This window comes from Podarcis muralis, chromosome 12, assembly GCF_964188315.1.
Source record: "Podarcis muralis chromosome 12, rPodMur119.hap1.1, whole genome shotgun sequence".
NCBI classification, from domain to species: Eukaryota; Metazoa; Chordata; class Lepidosauria; order Squamata; family Lacertidae; genus Podarcis; species Podarcis muralis.
In genome coordinates this window covers 54,322,279-54,342,512 of record NC_135666.1, presented here as the reverse complement: position 1 = coordinate 54,342,512, position 20,234 = coordinate 54,322,279, and the positions used below count along the sequence as shown (strand labels likewise).

General features: G+C 44.7%; 1 protein-coding gene across 5 annotated transcripts in view; it reads left to right on the top strand.

Annotated features, from left to right (window-relative positions):
* The window catches only part of PDE1C (phosphodiesterase 1C), a 257,604-nt gene that overhangs the window by 215,038 nt on the left and 22,332 nt on the right, over window positions 1–20,234 (top strand). For all 5 annotated transcript variants that reach the window (XR_013390261.1, XM_077916500.1, XM_077916502.1 and 2 more), the window contains 6 exons: window positions 2,220–2,321; window positions 2,847–2,967; window positions 4,991–5,072; window positions 10,531–10,651; window positions 11,979–12,154; window positions 12,909–13,208. Coding sequence is in view for 4 of the 5 variants with exons in the window: in XM_077916500.1 (XP_077772626.1) it covers window positions 2,220–2,321; window positions 2,847–2,967; window positions 4,991–5,072; window positions 10,531–10,651; window positions 11,979–12,154; window positions 12,909–13,208 (902 nt within the window). In the remaining variant the exon portion in view is untranslated. The remainder of the gene's footprint in view (window positions 1–2,219; window positions 2,322–2,846; window positions 2,968–4,990; window positions 5,073–10,530; window positions 10,652–11,978; window positions 12,155–12,908; window positions 13,209–20,234) is intronic.

Sequence of the window (20,234 nt, the reverse complement as noted above, 5' to 3'; positions counted from 1 at the left end):
GTAGATAAATAGGTACCGCTCCAGTGGGAAGGTAAACTGCATTTCTGTGCACTGCTCTGGTTCACCAGAAGCGGCTTAGTCATGCTGGCCACATGACCCGGAAGCTGTACACAGGCTCCCTCGGCCAATAAAGCGAGATGAGTGCCGCAACCCCAGAGTCAGCCACGACTGGACCTAATGTGAGAGCCAGTGTGGTGTAGTGGTTAAGAGCGGTGGACTTGTAATCTGGTGAACCGGGTTCACTTCCCTGCTCCTCCACATGCAGCTGCTGGGTGACCTTGGGCTAGTCACACTTCTCTGAAGTCTCTCAGCCCCATTCATCTCACAGAGTGTTTGTTGTGGGGGAGGAAGGGAAAGGAGACTGTTAGCCGCTTTGAGACTCCTTCAGGTAGTGATAAAGCAGGATATCAAATCCAAACTCTTTTTCTTCTTCTTCTAATGGTCAGGGGTCCCTTTACCTTTACCTTTACAGTGCCTTAGCATCAGTTACCGTAAACTTGCAACTTGGACCCCTTTTCCCCAGAAAAGGGTAAGAAAAAGACTGGCTCCACATACCTCACAATATCTGGCAAGATGTGGGGTGCCCAATATTGTTTTGTTGGCATCCGTCTGCCTCAAGACGCAATGGAGTGTGTTTCCAGGAGTGAAGTCAAACCTCTGTGTTAGTAGCACCGACGTGACTTCCATAGGACACAAGCCTGGGCAATGTATTTGGGGATCCTGGGCTGCTCTTGGCTTTACTGAAGTGGAACAAAGGAAAGCAGAGCAATACGTTTGGCACCAGCTTGGTTGCAAAAGATGCTGGAAGAAGGCATAGCATACAAGGCGCTATCCAACTGTCTTAGGGACTCCACTCTGGATTTGTATAGGATTCACTCCTTGGCCTTTTCTTCTCCCAAAGATATCCAGCAAGGCAGCAGAGGTTTAGGATCAGAGTTGTCCTTCTCCTAGATGGGCTACCTTCCCAGGTTGATGCCCCAACCTTCCTTCCAGAGCATGTGCACAAACTACCTTCTTGACGTTGGACCCACTTCTGGTCTCATCCACTCAATCTGCCAGAGCTTGTATTTGCATGCAGGGGAAGTCCATAAACGAATGAGGGTTTGGGACCCATCGGCTACTCTCACCTGAATTAGTCGGTGAGTCAAAGCCATTTCCAGGGTGTGGCTGCTGTCACATGTTGACAGATTCTAGGACATTCACAAAGCTACAACAACAAACCTATGGTTACGTGGAACATACTCTGTAAACACACAAAACATAACCGGCTGTACTTTTGAATAACTAAGGTATACTATTCATTGTATCAATTTGTAGATTGCAACAGAAGTCTCATAAAGTTCAACGAAAAAAGCAGAAGACCCAGTGGATCAGTTCATTCTCTAGTCAGTTGATGAGATGTATAAGTATCTATTCCGGCTAATATTAAAGCTAATATTCCGGAAATCCTTGTCTGAGACTCTGTGAAAGGATTCTGTGGAACTGTAACAACCCTTCATGTCGATTATTGGACTATTTGAACAGACAGGTGGAATAGATACTTATACATGTATGGACCTCTTTTCCTTTTTCGTTGGTTACGTTTTGTGTGTTTATTGGACAGATTCTAGGAGTCACGGGTGCGAGCTAAGTGCAGGGTGGGAAGAAAGGGTAAGTAAACTACCACAGAAGGAGTGTGATGTGCCCCCCCCAAGAAACTACCCCTCTCCTAACACCCCACACACCCTGGGTGCCCAGTATAGATAATAGAGAAATGAAATTGTATAAAGTCCTCAAGTACAATCTACAATTTAGTCTCATTTTTTTTAATCTGGACCTATTAGATGAAGCTCCTCTTTCCTTCCCAAATTTAGGCCTTGTGTAATTTTAGCCTGCTCAGCATCATATTTAAACAGGGCTTGGTGATTCAGGAGCTTTGCGTTTCAAAGAAAACAGAGTGCCCTGATGTCAAGGTTATCTCCTAGCAAGCGCGGCTACATCATCTGACTAACTTGCTCACTTCAGGTCTGGTATTGGTATCTGCAGCAGATATTCCTCTCTGCCCTTAAGCCCCAGGAAAAAAAAGATAATGTGAAGTACTCAGTGACGCACATCGGAGTGTACAGCGAGAATGTGATAAATAATTTGTAGATAGAGAAACAAAAGAAGTGTTTCTTACATGTTTCTGTCTCCCTCCCTCTTCTTCTCCACCTCTTCTTAACTGGATATCTACCCAAAAGAGAATTTAGGACTCTGGTGATTGAGATGGTGTTGGCCACAGATATGTCCTGTCACTTCCAGCAAATCAAAGCCATGAAGAATGCGTTGCAGCAGCCAGAAGGGTGAGTCACCTTGTGACACTGTGCGGAGGGGAGGGGTGTGTTCCAGCTGGTACTTTGCCACTTCATTAAACAAGCTTCAAAAGCATCTCTCTGAGGGGGAAGACAGCATCCTTTCATGTCCATGCCTATTTCTTTTCACAGCGAGTGAATTCACACATGCGCACAGACACACTTCGTTCCAGATTGGCAAGGATTAAAACTGAGCATGGATAAAAGAAATCCATCCCTTTGTTGTGGAGAAGAAGCACTAAAAACAGTGGTGGCTGGTCCTTTAGGGCAAGCGGAGCACTGCGCCACTAATGCCGGCTCTGCCTGCCAGAGTCTTACTTGAAACCACTGCCTATCAGCCCCCTCCTTACTCTTAGTCTTGCCCTTGTAGGACTCAACAAGGAGAATGATGCAGGCAAAACTAGAACGGGTTGTCTCTGCCTGTCAAAGGTTTTAATAGCCTCATTTCCTTGTTTCACAGTTGGTTTCCAGTCTTACGGCACGACGATTAATTTATACCACTGTTTGCATTTGCAGAATTGACAAACCGAAAGCCTTATCGCTGATGTTGCATACAGCCGACATCAGTCATCCTGCCAAGGCATGGGACCTCCATCATCGCTGGACCATGTCCCTGCTAGAGGAGTTTTTCAGACAGGTAACTTGCAAAAATGAAGCTGCTTTTCTTTCTTTCCATGTTATTTGGGTAGCACTCCACTTAATATTTACTACTACTACTACTACTACTACTACTACTACTACTACTAAATTTTATTTATACCCCGCCCTCCCCAGCCAAGGCCGGGCTCAGGGCGGCTATGTAGGACATATGTAGGGTAGCATCTTGAGCTGGACCATAAAGAAGGCTGGTCGCCGAAGAATTGATGCTTTTGAATTATGGTGCTGGAGGAGACTCTTGAGAGTCCCATGGACTGCAAGAAGATCAAACCTCTCCATTCTTAAGGAAATCCGCCCTGAGTGCTTACTGGAAGGACAGATCATGAAGCTGAGGCTCCAATACTTTGGCCATCTCCCTGGAAGACTCCCTGGAAAAGACCCTGATGTTGGGGAAGATGGAGGGCACAAGGAGAAGGGGACGACAGAGGACGATATGGTTGGACAGTGTTCTCAAAGCTACCAGCATGAGTTTGACCAAGCTGCGGGAGGCAGTGGAAGACAGGAGTGCCTGGCGTGCTCTGGTCCATGGGCTCACGAAGAGTCGGACATGACTAAATGACTAAACAACAACAACCACTTAATATTTACATATAATAATAATAATAATAAATTTTATTTATACCCCGCCCTCCCCAGCCAAGGCCAGACTCAGGGCGGCTATGTAGGACATATGTAGGGTAGCATCTTCTTACTGCCTTTGTTGACATCGCAATTGCATGAAATACTGCTGTGGGGGCAGGGCCGCCGACTAAAAGGGAATCTGGGTGCCTGAGCACCCACAAAAAATTGTTGCAGGTGCTGAGCACCCACACTGCAGGGCCCCCAATGCAACTTCTGAAGTCTCATGAGGCCTTGGAGAGCATCTCTGAAGCCTCGCCACCAGAAGTCAGGTTCTGTGGTCTCAAGGCCTTGTGAGACCTCAAAACCTGACTGGGGAGCACGTGTGACCTGCCCAAGTTGGCTCCCCTGTGCGGGGAGATGTCTACTGTCCTTTAGAAAGATGTGGAGGGAGGAGTTTCTCTCCATCCTTTTCCTAGCGGAATTCAACACAGGCATCTGTGTGCTTACATCGGATGATCAGTAAATACAACAATGAAAATCCTAATAACATAGCATATCCTATGCCCAGTTCAGATGTGACAACAGGGCATGATCTGTTGCTGTAAGCTGGTGTGAGCCAGCCTGAGCTGTGGGCTCACATTCTCCCCCTCCCCTTGAAGGGAGGAGATTTAAAGCTTTTGTTCCTGGCTTGTTCTACATCACAGTTTCCCATTTTGTTTTACTCCCAAGCTTGTCCCTAAGGCATAAATCTCCTCCCTGCATGTGCAAAGGGGAGAGTATATAGCTCCATCACTCATACTAGTTTGTCCTAATAGAAGCATTCTATTGTTGTTATGTCTGAACCAGGCCAGAGTGTGTTCATTTCTTCACAGAAAGCCCTGTTGCAGCTAAATATCCTTTAGAACATTCCAGTAGTTCATAAAAGGCCAAAGTATGCTCACTGCCCCACTGATTACTCATGTTTCATGTGTAATATTGTGATGGAGTATTTCTGTGGACCAAGGCAAGGGTGCCTACCCCACTCCCACAAGTCAGTTGGCAACTTTGCCTCTCGCTCCACGTCCTCAGGCTTTATGGCAATCTGTTTTGGAAACACAAGACTGTTTCTAAAGCACCATTTGATAGGACATTGGAATAAGGGGAGAGGGAGAAATCTGCTGCCCCTTATTTTTTTAAAAAAGAGCCAAAGTCTCACTGAATATATCTCTGCTTCTAGGCTGCAATCTACATGAGCGGATGCAATTATAGGCAGTCTTGCAGACAACATGTACCTCTCTTATTGCACCCAGTGTCAATATATTGGCTAAGATCACAGTGCACTGGGAGTTTTTTCTGTGCATTTCCCATGCAAATGACTGCAAAGTGAACAAGAACATGACTTATGCCCTTTACGTTCCTGGTTTGTACTAATCTTCTTTTTGTTCTTTCTCTTTATTCTTCAGGGTGACAAAGAAGCAGAGCTAGGGCTTCCTTTTTCCCCTTTGTGCGACCGTAAATCCACCATGGTTCCTCAGTCTCAAGTAGGTAAGTACATCCAGAAAGAATACATTTCCCAAGTGAGGAAGAAGGAGAAAGTGGTCACAAAAACTCTGCAAAAGGGAAAGTAAGAAAGGGGGAATTGCTTAAAGCACAGTAGAGTGGTACCTTGGTTCTCAAACTTAATCCGTTTCAGAAGTCCGTTCCAAAACCAAAGCCTTCCAAAACCAAGGCACACTTTCCCATAGAAAGTAATGCAAAATGAATTAATCCATTCCAGACTTTTAAAAACAACCCCTAAAACAGCAATTTAACATGAATTTTACTATCCAATGAGACCATTGAGCCATAAAATGAAAGCAATAAACAATGTACTGTACTATAAAATAAATAAGACAGTATTGTAGATGATAAAAATTAAAATTCATTTTTTTTCTTACCTGCACTGATGATAGTCATTGTTTGGATGAGAGGCTTTTATCCATTTCCGCAGTTACACATTCAGTCAGTAGCTGAACTGGGCTCCACACAGTCACAAAAACAAATTAACCTGAAAATCCTCAGAAACAAAAATAAATAGCAAAAACAAAAGCGCCAAACTTAATCCATTCCGGAAGTCAGTTTAACTTCCGAAATGTTCGAAAACCAAGGCACAGCTTCTGATTGGTGCAGGTGCCCCGGAAACAATAGCTGACAACCTTATCGGAAACCAGAACATTTACTTCCGGATTTTCACATTTGAGAACCAAGGAGTTTGAGTACCAAGGTGTTTGAGAAACAAGGTACCACTGTATGTATGTTCTTGCTCAGGTGAAGCATCCAAGAAATTTTGATGGAAGCCAGGTCATATTTCAGATCTGGCCATAGTTCAGTAAATTTTTTTCTGCTTTGTATCAATAAAGACCTAGTTATATCCCTGGAACCTGTGGTTAAAAGGTTCTCATGTCCCAAGACCTTAGAGAGTTGCTATGAGCCAGAGTAGGTAATATGCAGAATTGGCTGGAATGACTTGTCACAAGACCGCGAAGGAGAGAACTTTACCCCTTGGTCTTCTTTTTTTGGCAGCATTTGACCTTTAGTAAAAAGGCTCGTATCCATTGCCCAAATCAATGGAGAATTAATGGCAAATTATGCCATTAGCAAAGGCAATTACGGCAAACGAAGCAAGCACTCAATCCGTACTAAAGGCTGATTTATTCAGTTACATTTTATTTAATTTGCGGAAGTTTACTGCCTCTAACCGGCATTAATAATCACATTCTCTTTGTAAATCTCAGGCTCTAACATTTTAAAATATTCATTTCTCAGTCTGCTGCTCAGTGGGCAATTGTCTAATGACTTTATATAGCGGCTGCGATTGAATCAAGAACTATCATATCCACCCCCCTCCCTATTTCCTATCCACCAATGCAAGTTTCTCACCTCAGAGCTGAAGTCAGAAGTGAATGTTGTTGTTGTTTAGTCATTTAGTCTTCATGACCCCATGGACCAGAGCATGCCAGGCACTTCTGTCTTCCACTGCCTCCCGCAGTTTGGTCAGACTCATGCTGGTAGCTTCGAGAACACTATCCAACCATCTCGTCCTCTGTCGTCCCCTTCTCCTTGCACCCTCCATCTTTCCCAACATCAGGGTCTTTTCCAGGGAGTCTTCTCTTCTCATGAGGTGGTCAAAGTATTGGCGCCTCAGCTTCACGATCTGTCCTTCCAGTGAGCACTCAGGGCTGATTTCCTTCAGAATGGATGCGTTTGATCTTCTTACAGTCCATGGGACTCTCAAGAGTCTCCTCCAGCACCATAATTCAAAAGCATCAATTCTTCGGCGATCAGCCTTCTTTATGGTCCAGCTTTCACTTCCATACACCACTACTGGGAAAACCATAGCTTTTACTATACGGACCTTTGTTGGCAAGGTGATGTCTCTGCTTTTTAAGATGCTGTCAATGGAAGAATGTTATTGTTCACCTTATGTCACTGACAGAAATTTTCTGATGAAGCGTAGTTGGTGTTATTTCTCTTACAAGACGTACCATACAATCAAACATTTGGGGCTGAGTTCCCCTCTGCATCCAGAGAACTGTTTTCACGGGTGAAATGAAGCAATTTAACTGTCAAGGCCTGTTTTTGAAGACCAGCTTATTTTCTAAGGACGGTATTTCACCACGAGTCCAGCGCCAATATCTGAAAATCCAGTCTGCTCTCTCGTCAGTCAGGCCAAATTGCTGCAGAACACCAAGCCAAGAATTTTCTGTTGCTCAACAGGAAGCTTAAAAGATGCAAACGCTTTTTCTTCTCTCGGAGGCTGTGGGAGGCTTGTTTGATTGGAGACTTTGCTCCTTGTTGTCATCAGTGCCTTTTTTCACTGATCAGTGTAGTGACATCCTTTCATTTCTGCCCTTTGCTTGGCAAGGAGAAAGCCCACACTTTCTGAACGTGCTGGGCAAACACTGATGATCACATGGCGTTTATGCCATGCTGAGATATCTGAAACTGCTGTGAATTAACTAACTGGTCCCTGGATTCTTTTTAAAATGTTGATCAGGAACAAAGGCTTATCTTAGGTGATTCCGAAACCGCACTACTGACCACCTACGGTGTTTCATGCGCTCTCAGCTTTCACGTTTCTGGTTGGCGGTGACAGCAGTGGCCTCTCCCTCCTCCTCCTCCTGTTCATGCACTAGACACAGCAGTTCTCAACCTGTGGGTCCCCAGATGTTGTCGGACTACAACTCCCATCATCCCTGAGCTCTGGCCTTGCTAGCTAGGGGTGATGGAGTTGTAGTTCAACAACATCTGGGGACCCACAGGTTGAGAAAGGCTGCACTCGAGTGTCTTTCCTCCCACTCAGGGATGAAGAGAAGGTAGCCTTTGCTGCTTCAATTTTGAGGAATGCAGAAGCAGTTGAGCCACTGCTAGAATTTCCCAACAGGTGGGCCACTGCTGCTTAGCTTGGAGAGAGGGGGGGGTAGGGGAGAGAAGGCAGGGAGGCTGGTGCAGTGCAAATTCGCCAGCAGGAGCACTGGATTTGCTCTGCCAGTGCATTTGCTCCGCACCAACCTCCTTGCTGCCTGTGTCCTACCCCTTTCCCTCTCAATAGGTGATAGGCCCAGGAAGCTCTTGGTGGCTCCTCCCTACCTAGTGAACTGCTTCAGTTGGAAGGGAAGATGCTGAGAAAGGGAAAAGATTGCACATAGGAGCTCTTGTATAGAAAGCAGACAGGCCATTTGTGGATCACTTATTGCACTTTTGCAGGCTGTCACTGCGTTGGCATGTATCCCCCCACCAAAGGAGCCAACTCCTAGGAGCTGAGGGATCTTTGTCCCCCCCCAATAAAATATTTTAGGGGGCTGGGCCCCCCAAGGTTGATGGGCATTGCCATTCAGATGGTGTGCGTGCACTGCTTCATGTGATCGATTTTGTGGGGCAGGGCTTACCTGCCCCCCAATATTTTGGTCAAGTTGGCACCCCTGCCCCCCACCCCTCCAATCCCTCTTCACTGCCCTTCCCCCACTTGAACTCAGGACATTTCCTCCATCAGTTTGGTTTCACTTTTTAAAAATGCAATAGTGTGGGAACTGGATGTTGGACTAAATGGGCCTTTGGGCTGATCCAACAGGGCTCCCCTTACGTTTCCATTTTACATCTCAGCACCAGATTTAGGCGCACAGCGCGCCAAGCCAAGGGGTGGGTGCAAAATTGAGAGGATCCATTTGGAGGCGCCAAATTTTGGCCTCACATAGGGCGCCATATTACGAAAGATAATAATAATAATAATAATAATAATAATAATAATAATAATAATAATTTATTATTTATACCCCAGCCACTCTGGGCGGCTTCCAACTGAATATTAAAAACAGTACAGCATCAAACATTAAAAACTTCCCTAAAGAGGGCTGCCTTCAGATGACTTTTAAAAGTAAAATAGTTGTTTATTGCTTTGACATCTGCTGGGAGGGCATTCCACAGGGCAGGCGCCACTACCGAGAAGGCCCTCTGCCTGGTTCCCTGTAACCTTACTTCTCGCAATGAGGGAACCACCAGAAGGCCCTCGGCGCTGGATCTCAGTGTCCGGGCTGAACGATGGGGATTGAGACGCTCCTTCAGGACGCTCCCTGCACATGTCTAAGTAAAGGTAAAGGGACCCACTAGGTCCAGTCGTGACCGACTCTGGGGTTGCGGCACTCATCTCGCTTTATGGGCCAAGGGAGCTGGCGTACAGCTTCCGGGTCATGTGGCCAGCATGACTAAGCCGCTTCTGGCGAACCAGAGCAGCACACGGAAACGCTGTTTACCTTCCCGCCGGAGTGGTACCTATTTATCTACTTGCACTTTGACGTGCTTTCGAACTGCTAGGTTGGCAGGAGCAGGGACCGAGCAATGGGAGCTCACCCTGTCACGGGGATTCAAACCACCAACCTTCTGATCAGCAAGTTCAAGCTCTGTGGTTTAAACCTGCAGCGCCACATTTTTAAAAGTATGATTGTATACATAAAAAATATAATGTGTGGAACAGACCTTAATGTCTGCTGGATGATGAGTACTTCTGCAGAACATCCTCTGAGGTTGTTTGTGGACTGGGAGAAAGGAAGGAGGCAGAAGGGGACTGCTAGTGTAGGCTTTATGCCACAGATGATACATGGAAGTTGATTTAGGAACCACTGCTCAGTCTAAATGGTAGCTCTGATTACTTTCATTTCCTGATATAAAAGCTAAGATATAATGACTCCTAGCTGATGGAAAGTGGGTTCCGTGTCCCATGCAAACGAAATTAAATAAGTGGATTATGGGAAATTGTAATTACATTTGACATTAGCGGTCATATTTTTTAACAAGGATGGTGTTTCTTTAGACATTTCTGTAACATAGCACCCAATTTGTTTAATTTGCTCTGCAAATGGTGAATAATACATAAACAGAGGTTTCCAATTTTCCTACTCTGAAATATGCACCCTATACCACAAGATACTTACTTTTGATAATAAGCCTTCCTTACTAGCCAATTTATGTTATTATATTATTCATCCAAAACGACCTAATAACTGAACATCAGGTTTGATTTACAGAAAATACATGACATTACCTCTGATAACTCTTGCTGGTAAGTCAAATGCAAAGTTTAGACGAACAGAGTGCAAGGGAAGCTACGTGCCACTTTTCCTTGCACACTTCATGACCACGAAACATTCCTAGCTTTGTTATTAGAGCATTTCCATAAATTTCATCCTCCAAGCTGGGTCAGACTCATCAACCAGCTGTACTTGGAATTTGACTCAGATTCCCACAAAGCCCACACAAAACAATCTCAGTCCCATCTGCCATGTGTTGAACTGCAGCAAATTATTTTCACCGTTTTAAAGAATAATCTTACAATGAGATGTTAATGCCTGTGCGAGGATTCACACTGTGAGCTATTGACGCATTTTCCTGCAGGTATTTCTTTATGAATATTGACAAACACATTGACACCAGTGTAGCTGATCCTCTTGCCTTTGTGTGCCTTTTCCAGGTTTTATTGATTTCATTGTGGAGCCCACTTTCACTGTGCTGACTGACATGACAGAGAAGATTGTAACACCTCTCATTGAGGAAGCCTCCCACTCTGGCATGACAGGGTTTAGGCGTTCCAGGTCGGTATCTACGTTCATTTTCCATTGACAGCTCAGCTCCCAATTCTCTTGAACTTAATGGTTGGAATCTGGAGCCCCATTCAGGGCCACCCCAAGACTGAGGCAGAACAGAAAATGGTACCTCATCCTGACATCAAGTCAAGGCCAACGTTATTCTGGTACCTAAGGCAGAAAATCTCATCCTGCTATAGTTGTAAACATGCAGCAACAACAAATTAAATTAAACTAACAACTTCATAATACCGAAAAATGGTTGCCTGACATCAGCCTCACTCTGTCCAATGGCAGAGCTGGCCCTGTTTCATGTGCACAGAAGCTTCTCAACTACGAGAAGGGAATGCAGAATGTTCATGCCATGTCCCAAAGCTTCTCTTCTTATGGAGCTTGGGAGAACCTTTTTATTTATAGTAAATATGGCTAATAATCTATATGTAATTAACTTTATGGCTAAAGAGGGAAGAATGTAGCTATGCTTGATAGACCATGAAATGTATTCAGTAATTGTCCTACTGGAGTAAATCTAGGCGTTAAGACAAGATCATACAGCTTATGTCCCAATGGCTGGATGGGGAATATTTACTTTGTGAAGAGAACTTCATCATGGTGGGGATGGATAACATTTAAGGGATACATTAAGATCCCCTACAGTTCCAGATGTTGCATACAGTGGTAAACCCATGTTTTCTAAAGTGGCCAGGCAATATTCCAAATTGACATATATAACAGGACCATTAGAGGACCATTAGATGAATAAAATTAACAAGATAAAGGTTTTGGTCAGATAGTGATCAACGCTTCTAGATAAAGTTATACACAACCTTTAGATACAGCAAGTTTGCTACATGCAATAGTTGGACTTGCTGGATTTTGAAAATGGTTGATTTATATGACCTTCCTGGTGCGTCAAGTGGCTTGGCAAATCCAGATTGCCATTGCTCATGTCAAAATGGTTTTCTGAGTTTTTCACTTTAGACATTCATCACCAATGAGGCCATTTGCCACGTCTGACCCATCCTGGCTCTTGCTTGGAAATTGCCCAACATTGAAAAAAGACTCAGGACCAAGGCAAAATTGCAACTCCAAAGGGTTTAGTTTCCCACCCCCACCCCCGACCTACTGATCGGCTGGCAAGCCCTAGGCTCTGTGGTTTAGACCACAGCACCACCCGCGTCCCTCAGCAGGAGGGTGGATAGGAAAGCTCAATCGGAGAAAGGGTCAAGTTAGTGGATGAAGAAAATGGACATTTTGCTCCTAAAGTCTCTTTAGCATCTATGCTCTGGGTCTATCTGGATACAATATTAACGCCTTTTATCTTGTGCTCTCTCAGTCTGAATAGCATTAGCCCTTCAGAAGTTAAAAGATCAAGTGTCAAGAGTACTGGGTCAGAAGGAAGTGCCTCTCTCAACTGCTCCATTCTCACTGTGGACTTCAAAGGTTTCAAAAGCACCTGGACTGAGGTGGTGCAACAAAACCGGGAGAAGTGGAAAGCACAAGCAACCAAAGGTAAGAACAAGTGAGCTCATTGCATAGAACTTTCAAAATACTCAGGATTTTGATGGTGTCTGTGTGTGTGTATGGGGAAAGCTTCTATGTTGCAAAGGACCTTAAGAGTTCAGTGCATCTCTAAGTGAATACTCATTGTAAAGATGTGATTATGCAGCTGGCAGAGCCTGTCAGAACAAAAATGTATCCAGCTGTTTCCAGAAACGGCAGAGAGTGGATGCCTGTCATATCTCTACATCAGTGTTTCCCAAACTTGGGTCTCCAGCTGTTTTTGGACTACAATTCCCTTCATCCCTGACCACTGGTCTTGCTAGCTAGGGATGATGGGAGTTGTAGTCCAAAAACAGCTGGAGACCCAAGTTTGGGAAACATTGCTCTGCATCTGTTCAGGGAAGCTTTTAATGTGTGACATTTTAATGTATTTTTAATCTTCGTTGGAAGCCGCCCAGAGTGGCTGGGTACAGATGGGCAGGGTACAAATAAATTATTATTATTATTATTATTATTATTATTATTATTATTATTATTATTATACTAACGTTCTGTGATTCTACAAACATGCTTAGGATTGTGGTCTTAGTCACCTGGTGAGATGGGCAGGACCTGTGAGCATATTGCTGAACTGCAACCTCCATCATTCCTGACCATGGGCTGTGTGGGCTGGGGCTGCGGAGAGGAGAGTTGTCCTTCTGACTGATGGTTTCTCTCCCCCTCCTGCCATTCACTGTTGTCCTTGCTTTTGCCGAGGATGCAGAAGAGAAAGCCAAGAAAGAGGCCGAGGAGAATGCTCAGCAGGGAACGGACGACAAGAAAACGGAAGAAAGCGAAGGGAAAAAGCCGGCTGAGGAAACCACTGCCCCCAAGCCAGACAGTAGTAAAGAAGGCAATTCGGGAGAAAGCAAGAGCACGGAAGCCAGCAAGACTAATGTGAATGGGACTCGCCAAACGGCTGGCAGCAAACATGAAGCTTCTCAAGGGAAAAATGCAACTCAGGTGGAAAAGGAGTCGGAGTCCAAGGCGACGGCAGGAGAACAAAAGCGGCTTGTACAGAATGGTAAGTCCTTGTGCAGAAGCAAATGTACTTTTCATTTGTATGCTGCTTTGAACAACTCCTTTGTGGAGAGGAAAAGTGGGATAGAAGTGTTTTAAATAATAAACAAAGAATGCAATGCTGAGCTCATATCTTTGAGAGATTTGGAGTAGGCGACGGGTGGGCAGATGAGGTTCTTATAGCCATGCCACCCCAGTCTTGCTTTCTAATATGCACTCTAATGATATCCTAGAATTACCGTATTTTTCGCTCTATAAGACGCACCAGACCACAAGACGCACCTAGTTTTTGGAGGAGGAAAACAAGAAAAAAAATATTCTGAATCTCAGAAGACAGAACATCAAGAGGGATCACTGCGTAGTGAAAGCAGCAATCCCTCTTGCTGTTCTGGCTTCTGGGATAGCTGTGCAGCCTGCATTCGCTCCATAAGACACACACATATTTCCCCTTATTTTTTAGGATGGAAAAAGTGAGTCTTATAGAGCAAAAAATACGGTAAGTGTCTGTGTGAGAGAGGTATCTCTCTCTCTCTCTCTCTCTCTCTCACACACACACACACACACAGATACATAATGGACATGCACACACACACAGAGGTTAGAGCTGTCTTTTTTCGTTCAAGTTGTTGCTGCTGTCATTGCAAAAGATAATGGCTCTCAATATAAATGAATTAATGAGAGAATCAAATGAGACGTCTCATTCAGCTGGATATTGCACTTAAGTGCACTTTTGCGGCCGCTGCTGGCTCATTTCTGCTGTGTCATTCCCTGGGACACTAGTTTAGTGGCCTGTACAGTTTGAGAAGGGAACTTTAATGTAATGATACACAACATTAATCTCCTTGGATGCATAAGAGCGTTTTTCTTTGCTGGACTTAGTCTGTCTCATTCTGGGGGATTGTTCCTGTTCTCTGGGGATAGTTTCATCATTTCTTTTCAGAGTTCATTATACTCGTCATTCCACCATGCAGCTAGAACAGCTCTTATAAGTCCCTTAAGCTACCCTATTCATTAGGAAATTCAATTCTGCAAATGTCCACAGTCTCCTTGCCTTAGGAAAAGCCTCTGTGTCTTTGCAGAGGATAGACTTTGTGAGTGTAATATTCATGGGGATATTCCAGGTCCTTGCCCTTTTGCAGTCTTTGGTCTTTGGTTGTTGAAGGGAAATATTAATATCTCATTAGCGCTGGTCCTGCCAATCACACAAAAACATTCAAATGCTCAGTTACAGCTGGTAAACGATCTCTGGAAGTTTTGCAAGTTGGTGTTCGCTGAAGCCTGGGAACTATTTCCTCTTCCAAGAATGGCATATTACCGTATTTTTCGCTCTATAACACGCACCTGACCATAACACGCACATCGTTTTTAGAGGAGGAAAACAAGGGGGAAAATTCTGAATGAAACAGTGGATGTATCATTTTTGTGCTTCATGCTGTGGCCACAGACATGTGATCTGATGGTGAATTTGGGGTGACCCAATGCAAAGATCCTGAGGATCCATGCTTTGTAACCACATTTTTGCACTATTGCAGCCCCAGGCAACAGTGGGTGCGTGATTTTTTTGGTGCAGGCTGTAGCCGTGGACATGTAATGTGATCTAATGGTGAATTTGGGGTGACCCAATGCAAACATCCTGAGGATCCATATGGATCCGTGCTTTGTAACCACGTTTTAAGTGGGGAGGGAAGGAAAAACACAGAAGGGACAAGGAGCACGAGAGGGGTGTGCAGAGAAGCAGCTGGCTAAGAATGCAGGAGAGAGGCCTTCCTGCCAGAGTGGTGCCTATTTATCTACTTGCACGTTGATGTGCTTTCAAACTGCTAGGTTGGCAGGAGCAGGGACCAAGCGATGGGAGCTCACCCCGTCGCGGGGATTCGAACCACCAACCTTCTGATCAGCAAGTCCTAGGCTCTGTGGTTTAACCCACAGCACCACCCATGTCCCTAGAATAGTGAGCATCCTATACCCTAAAAAGAGGTGGGGGAGAGAAACGACCCTTTGCAGCTTCCTACAAGTAGCGCTATATGTCTTGGAGTTGGATGAAAAACAGACATATCTTGGTTAATTAAGTGTTTTTCACTCCAAAACAACAACAGATAATTTCAAGTCAACTCTAGCCAGTCTCCCCCCCCCCACTTGTTTAAAAATGTGCACCGTCTTATCAATGACTTGAAAACTGTGTGAAAATGGAACGTAGGAAGTGGAACATATGGATATGTTCTTGAGAGAAGCAGCAAAACATCTGGGCCTGATTCCATAGCTTTGCCCCGTGCACAGCTGCGCTCAGAAAACAGAACATTTGCTACCCTTTCCATGCAAACACCATTGTTTGCCAATGTTTTTCTTTCAAAGGCAGCGTGTAACGTGGCCACCAATGAAGTGGAATTATCTCATTTTGCAAATTATATCCCCCCAGGAGTTAATTAGACTGCTTATCATGATTTTAATTTTAAAATAGCTAGCTCCTTCTGTGCACCGTATCGTTAGAAATTAAGTTCCGCGCCATCAGTTTCAGATTCATTTTGTTAGTGCCTCACATTGGCACTACGTACCATTGGAATGGCAAAATCCAGTCTTGGAAGGAGTGGAGGCTGGTTTACCTGGGAATACGGGGCACTGCCCCACCAATATCTCTGCCCTCAGCCAGCCCCCAAACCTGCCGTCCTCCTACTTATATCCAGTCCAGACAGTGGCATTACTTGGTGGCTTAATAATTACAATAATAATTTATTTATATGTTGCCTATTTGACTAGGTTGCCCCAGCCACTCTGGGTAGCTTCCAACAAATGAAAACATAATAAGAGTATTTGGCTCTGGCTCCAACTACTGATGAACTCCCCGCTTTCTGTCCCACAAGTCCTAATGGGCACCAACCACCGCTGTGGGTGGCGCTGTGGTCTAAACCACTGAGCGTCTTGGGCTTGCCGATCAGAAGGTTGACGGTTCAAATCTCTGCGGCGGGGTGAGCTCCCGTTGCTCTGTTCCAGCTTTTGCCAACCTAGCAGTTCGAAAGCACGTCAAAGTGCAAGTAGATAAATAGGTACCGCTCTGGCAGAAAGGTAACCGGCGTTTCCGTGCACTGCTCTGGTTTCAGTCATGGTGTTCCGTTGCTGGCCACATGACCCAGAAAGCTGTCTGTGAACAAACACCGGCTCCCTCGGCCTGAAAGCAAGATGAGCGCCACACCCCACAGTTGCCTTTGACTGGACTTAAGCATCCAGGGGTCCTTTACCTTCTCTTCTCTTTTCTTTTCAGTAGGTATACACAGAACCTACATACCTGGATAAACTCTTTGGGAGTAGGGGCAGACATATGGTCAAATATTTTGTGATACCGGAATAGCACTAGCAGGTTTTATGTTTTGTTTTCATTCCAAAAGCATTGAAGTGTTCCTTCACACAACCATGTGAATGTGTGACGCCTGAGGGGTTTTCAAATAGGCTTTGAATGAGCTGCTCTGAGCTTCAGTTGGTGACTGCATGGGCTCAAATGGTTGAAGTGGTGAACTCTCCTTCCTCGGAGGTTTTTAAGCAGAGGTTGGATGGCCATCTGTCATGGATGCTCCAGCTGAGATTCCTGCATGCAGGGGTTGGACTAGATGACCCTCAGGGTCCCTTCCAACTCTACAATTCTTTGATTATCCAGATTAGGCCATTACTCAACAGCAGGCTTCCTCAACCTCGGCCCTCCAGATGTTTTGAGACTACAATTCCCATCATCCCTGACCGCTGGTCCTGCTAGCTAGGGATCATGGGAGTTGTCGGCCAAAAACATCTGGAGGGCTGAGATTGAGGAAGCCCACTCAACAGTACCCTCAATATGAGGGGTAAGTGCATATCATTCCAGCCAACTGTACAGAAAATTTGCCACATTTGTGCCGAACCATTTGCTGCATTTGAATAGTGTATTTATAAATATGAACATGAATCCATGTTCTTGGCCAAGGAAAACTGGAGGCAAGGAAAAACACTCACGGCATGTCGTAAGGAAGCAAGCAATGCTTCCATCTAGTGGCCATAATGTATTTCACAAACTTCAACCGGCAGTTCACAGCTATTGCACAATGTCACCAAAATAAAAACAACCAACTGAATGAATGTGGCCAGTTGAATGATCCCTGCCATTTGGAAACGGTCAGCACGCAAGATCCAAGGAGAGTTGGAACTGGGTGATGTTGGTGGGAAAGGGTTCAAGAAAAAGGGAAGAGACAGTGCTTTCAAATGAAGGGGGGACTGTTAGTCTGTGGCAGGAATGTTTTGGGTGCCATTCAAATGACTTGTGGGAGCATATGAAAACTGTGTGTGTGTTGCTTGTTATTTACACAGCACTTTCAGTGTCAGTAAGAAACTTTAAGTATTTGAAGTCTTTAATTTTCGTTGTCTTCACGAAAGGCTTTTGACGTGTTACTAATCTCTGATATGCCATGGCTACTTTCAGTTTAAAGCTCTTTACATGAGGGTGAAAGATAGATGACTTTGCCAAATGACCCCCCCCCCCCACCAATGAATGTGTGGTTTGGTCCATGTTTGAATCCTCCTTAGTTCTGATCCACCAGTTTCTTTGCTGGATCACAGTGACATGCTCTCACTATTTCAGATCAACACATTTCAAGGCATCTTAAGTACTTTTAGAAGGGTATTTAGATGTCCTCCATGATGGCAAAGTCCCAGTTAATGTGAAATAAGGACACACTGATTGCATTTCTCCCATATGTTGTGTACCATAGTGGTTTTCGACAGTGATGAATCATGTATCCTCATGTCTATGTAGTTATGGAGGAGAAGTGAGACTGTCCATTGGTGGAATGCTCTTGGTGGGAAATAATTCAAACTCTCTCTCTCTATGTGTTTAGTGTTAGGCTCCCAGTGGTTGTTGGCAGTCATTACCATTTTGTAGAGTTTCCGACATGCAAAATTCCTTCCTAAACCCCACTGACTGGAATGCAATCCAGAAACTTGCTTACACGAGTGAGCAACATTAAGTTGGCTAAAGAATACAAATAAATAAATAAAAGAAATGTGAACGCGCTGGATAGAGATGAATCGCCCATTGCACACGCTGTATATAAGTAATCACATGTGTTTAATCTCAAAACTGCCCTGGGGACTATTTGGGGGCTGAAATATATATATCAGTGTAGCAATTGGTTAGGGCCCACTTGCAAATCCATTTATATTGTTTGCCATTACGTTGTAACATCCAGTCACAACAGATTCTAATTTGTGTGTGTGTGTCTCTGTAAAACTTTTTGTTAGTGCTGAACAAAAATGACGCCTCCTCCTCAAAATTGGACAGCAAATTCGATGCAAACATTGCCGTTATTGGTAGAAGGAAACAAAGTTCCTACCCCTGGATTTGTGCTGAAAATTCTCATCTGAGAAACTTTGGCTTAAAGCTTTATTTTACCATTTGTTGTGTGCTAATTTCTTTTTAGTGCAGCTTGTTGGTCAGATATTTGTAGGGGGTTGAACTCTAGGATTTAAACCAGGCATAGGCAAACTCGTCCCTCCAGATGTTTTGAGACTACAATTCCCATCATCCCTGTTAGCTAGGGATGATGGGAGCTGTAGTCCCAAAACATCTGGAGGGCCGAGTTGGCCTATGCCTGATCTAAACAGAAGTCAGGGGTATTTCTTTTTTCCCAACCAGGCAAGTAGCATTTTAGAAGAAGGCCAAATCTGATATTATTTATTCCATAAGTACCAAAGCCGGTTGGAATTCCTGTGCTGGGACTGTCTGCATTTTCAGAACCCCTCCCACTGTGTCTGATGCAGATTTGGGGAGTTCTCCATGTTAGTTTCCTTTTTGCAGAAGCGTGGGGGGCTTTTGCATTAGGGAAGAGCCAGGCTGACGTCCACAGCCAGGAATCTGAAACCAGTGCCAATTGTTTGATGCCAAAGGGCCAAAACAGATGCACTCGGGAAGATGTGTGATTGTTAATTATTATTATTATTATTATTATTATTATTATTATTATTATTATTATTATTAATTTATTTATTTATTTGTACCCCACCCATCTGGCTGGGTTTCCCCAGCCACACTGGGCGGCTTCCACAAAGACCAAAAATACACTAATATTTCATACATTAAAAACTTCCCTGAACAGGGCTGCCTTAAGATGTCTTCTGAATGTCAGGTAGTTGTTTATCTCTTTGACATCTGCTGGGAGGGCATTCCACAGGGCGGGTGCCACTACCGATAAGGCCCTCTGCCTGGTTCCCTTTAGTTTTGCTTCTTGCAATGAGGGAACCGCCAGAAGGCCCTCGGTGCTGGACCTCAGCTTCCGGGCAGAATGATGGGGGTGGAGACGCTCCTTCAGGTATACTGGGCCGAGGCCGTTTGTTGCTTCCATTGTTCTAATTTGAGCTTTAAAAGAAGCCAATGACACTAGGGCATGGGGACTTTGCAACTCTTTCCCCTGTGTGATCTACCCAATCTTCTAGGAACAAGCCATAGCTCCATGGTTGAGCCCATGCTTTCCCAGATCCCATCCCAGGCAGGAATGTTCTGTTCAAAACCCTGGACAGCTACTGCTGGTTAAAGGCAAGACAACAAAGCTAAACGCACCAAGAGTCTGGCTTCCTATGCCCCAATCTTTTACTCCACAGCAGAATGCATACAGGCTCTAAGCGGCCTGAAGTCAGTGGGGAAATACCCACCCAAGTGTCCAAAGTTGTACAAATCACAGAGTTTGAAAAAACAAAGGACACTGTTGAACGCTGCTCTTGCTCAGGGTTCAATGCCCCTCTTCCCTGGTTTACTGCCCGACCCCAACAACAGACCATTGGCATCCTATATGCATGATCAGGATCCTGCTTTAAGGTTTGTTTTCAAAAGCTGCTTTGCACCTCCACAAATTGTGGGGTTTCCCCCAAGTCGGCTGATACCTCTCTTTTGTACCTGGGTAGAGCTGTTTAGGCCCTGTTAGCTTACACAGAATAGCACAATATTGATATAGAGCTTTCCCCCCTTTTCTGTCGTTCTCCCCCACTTCTTGGTCAGTAAGAAGGAGCACTGACAATTTTC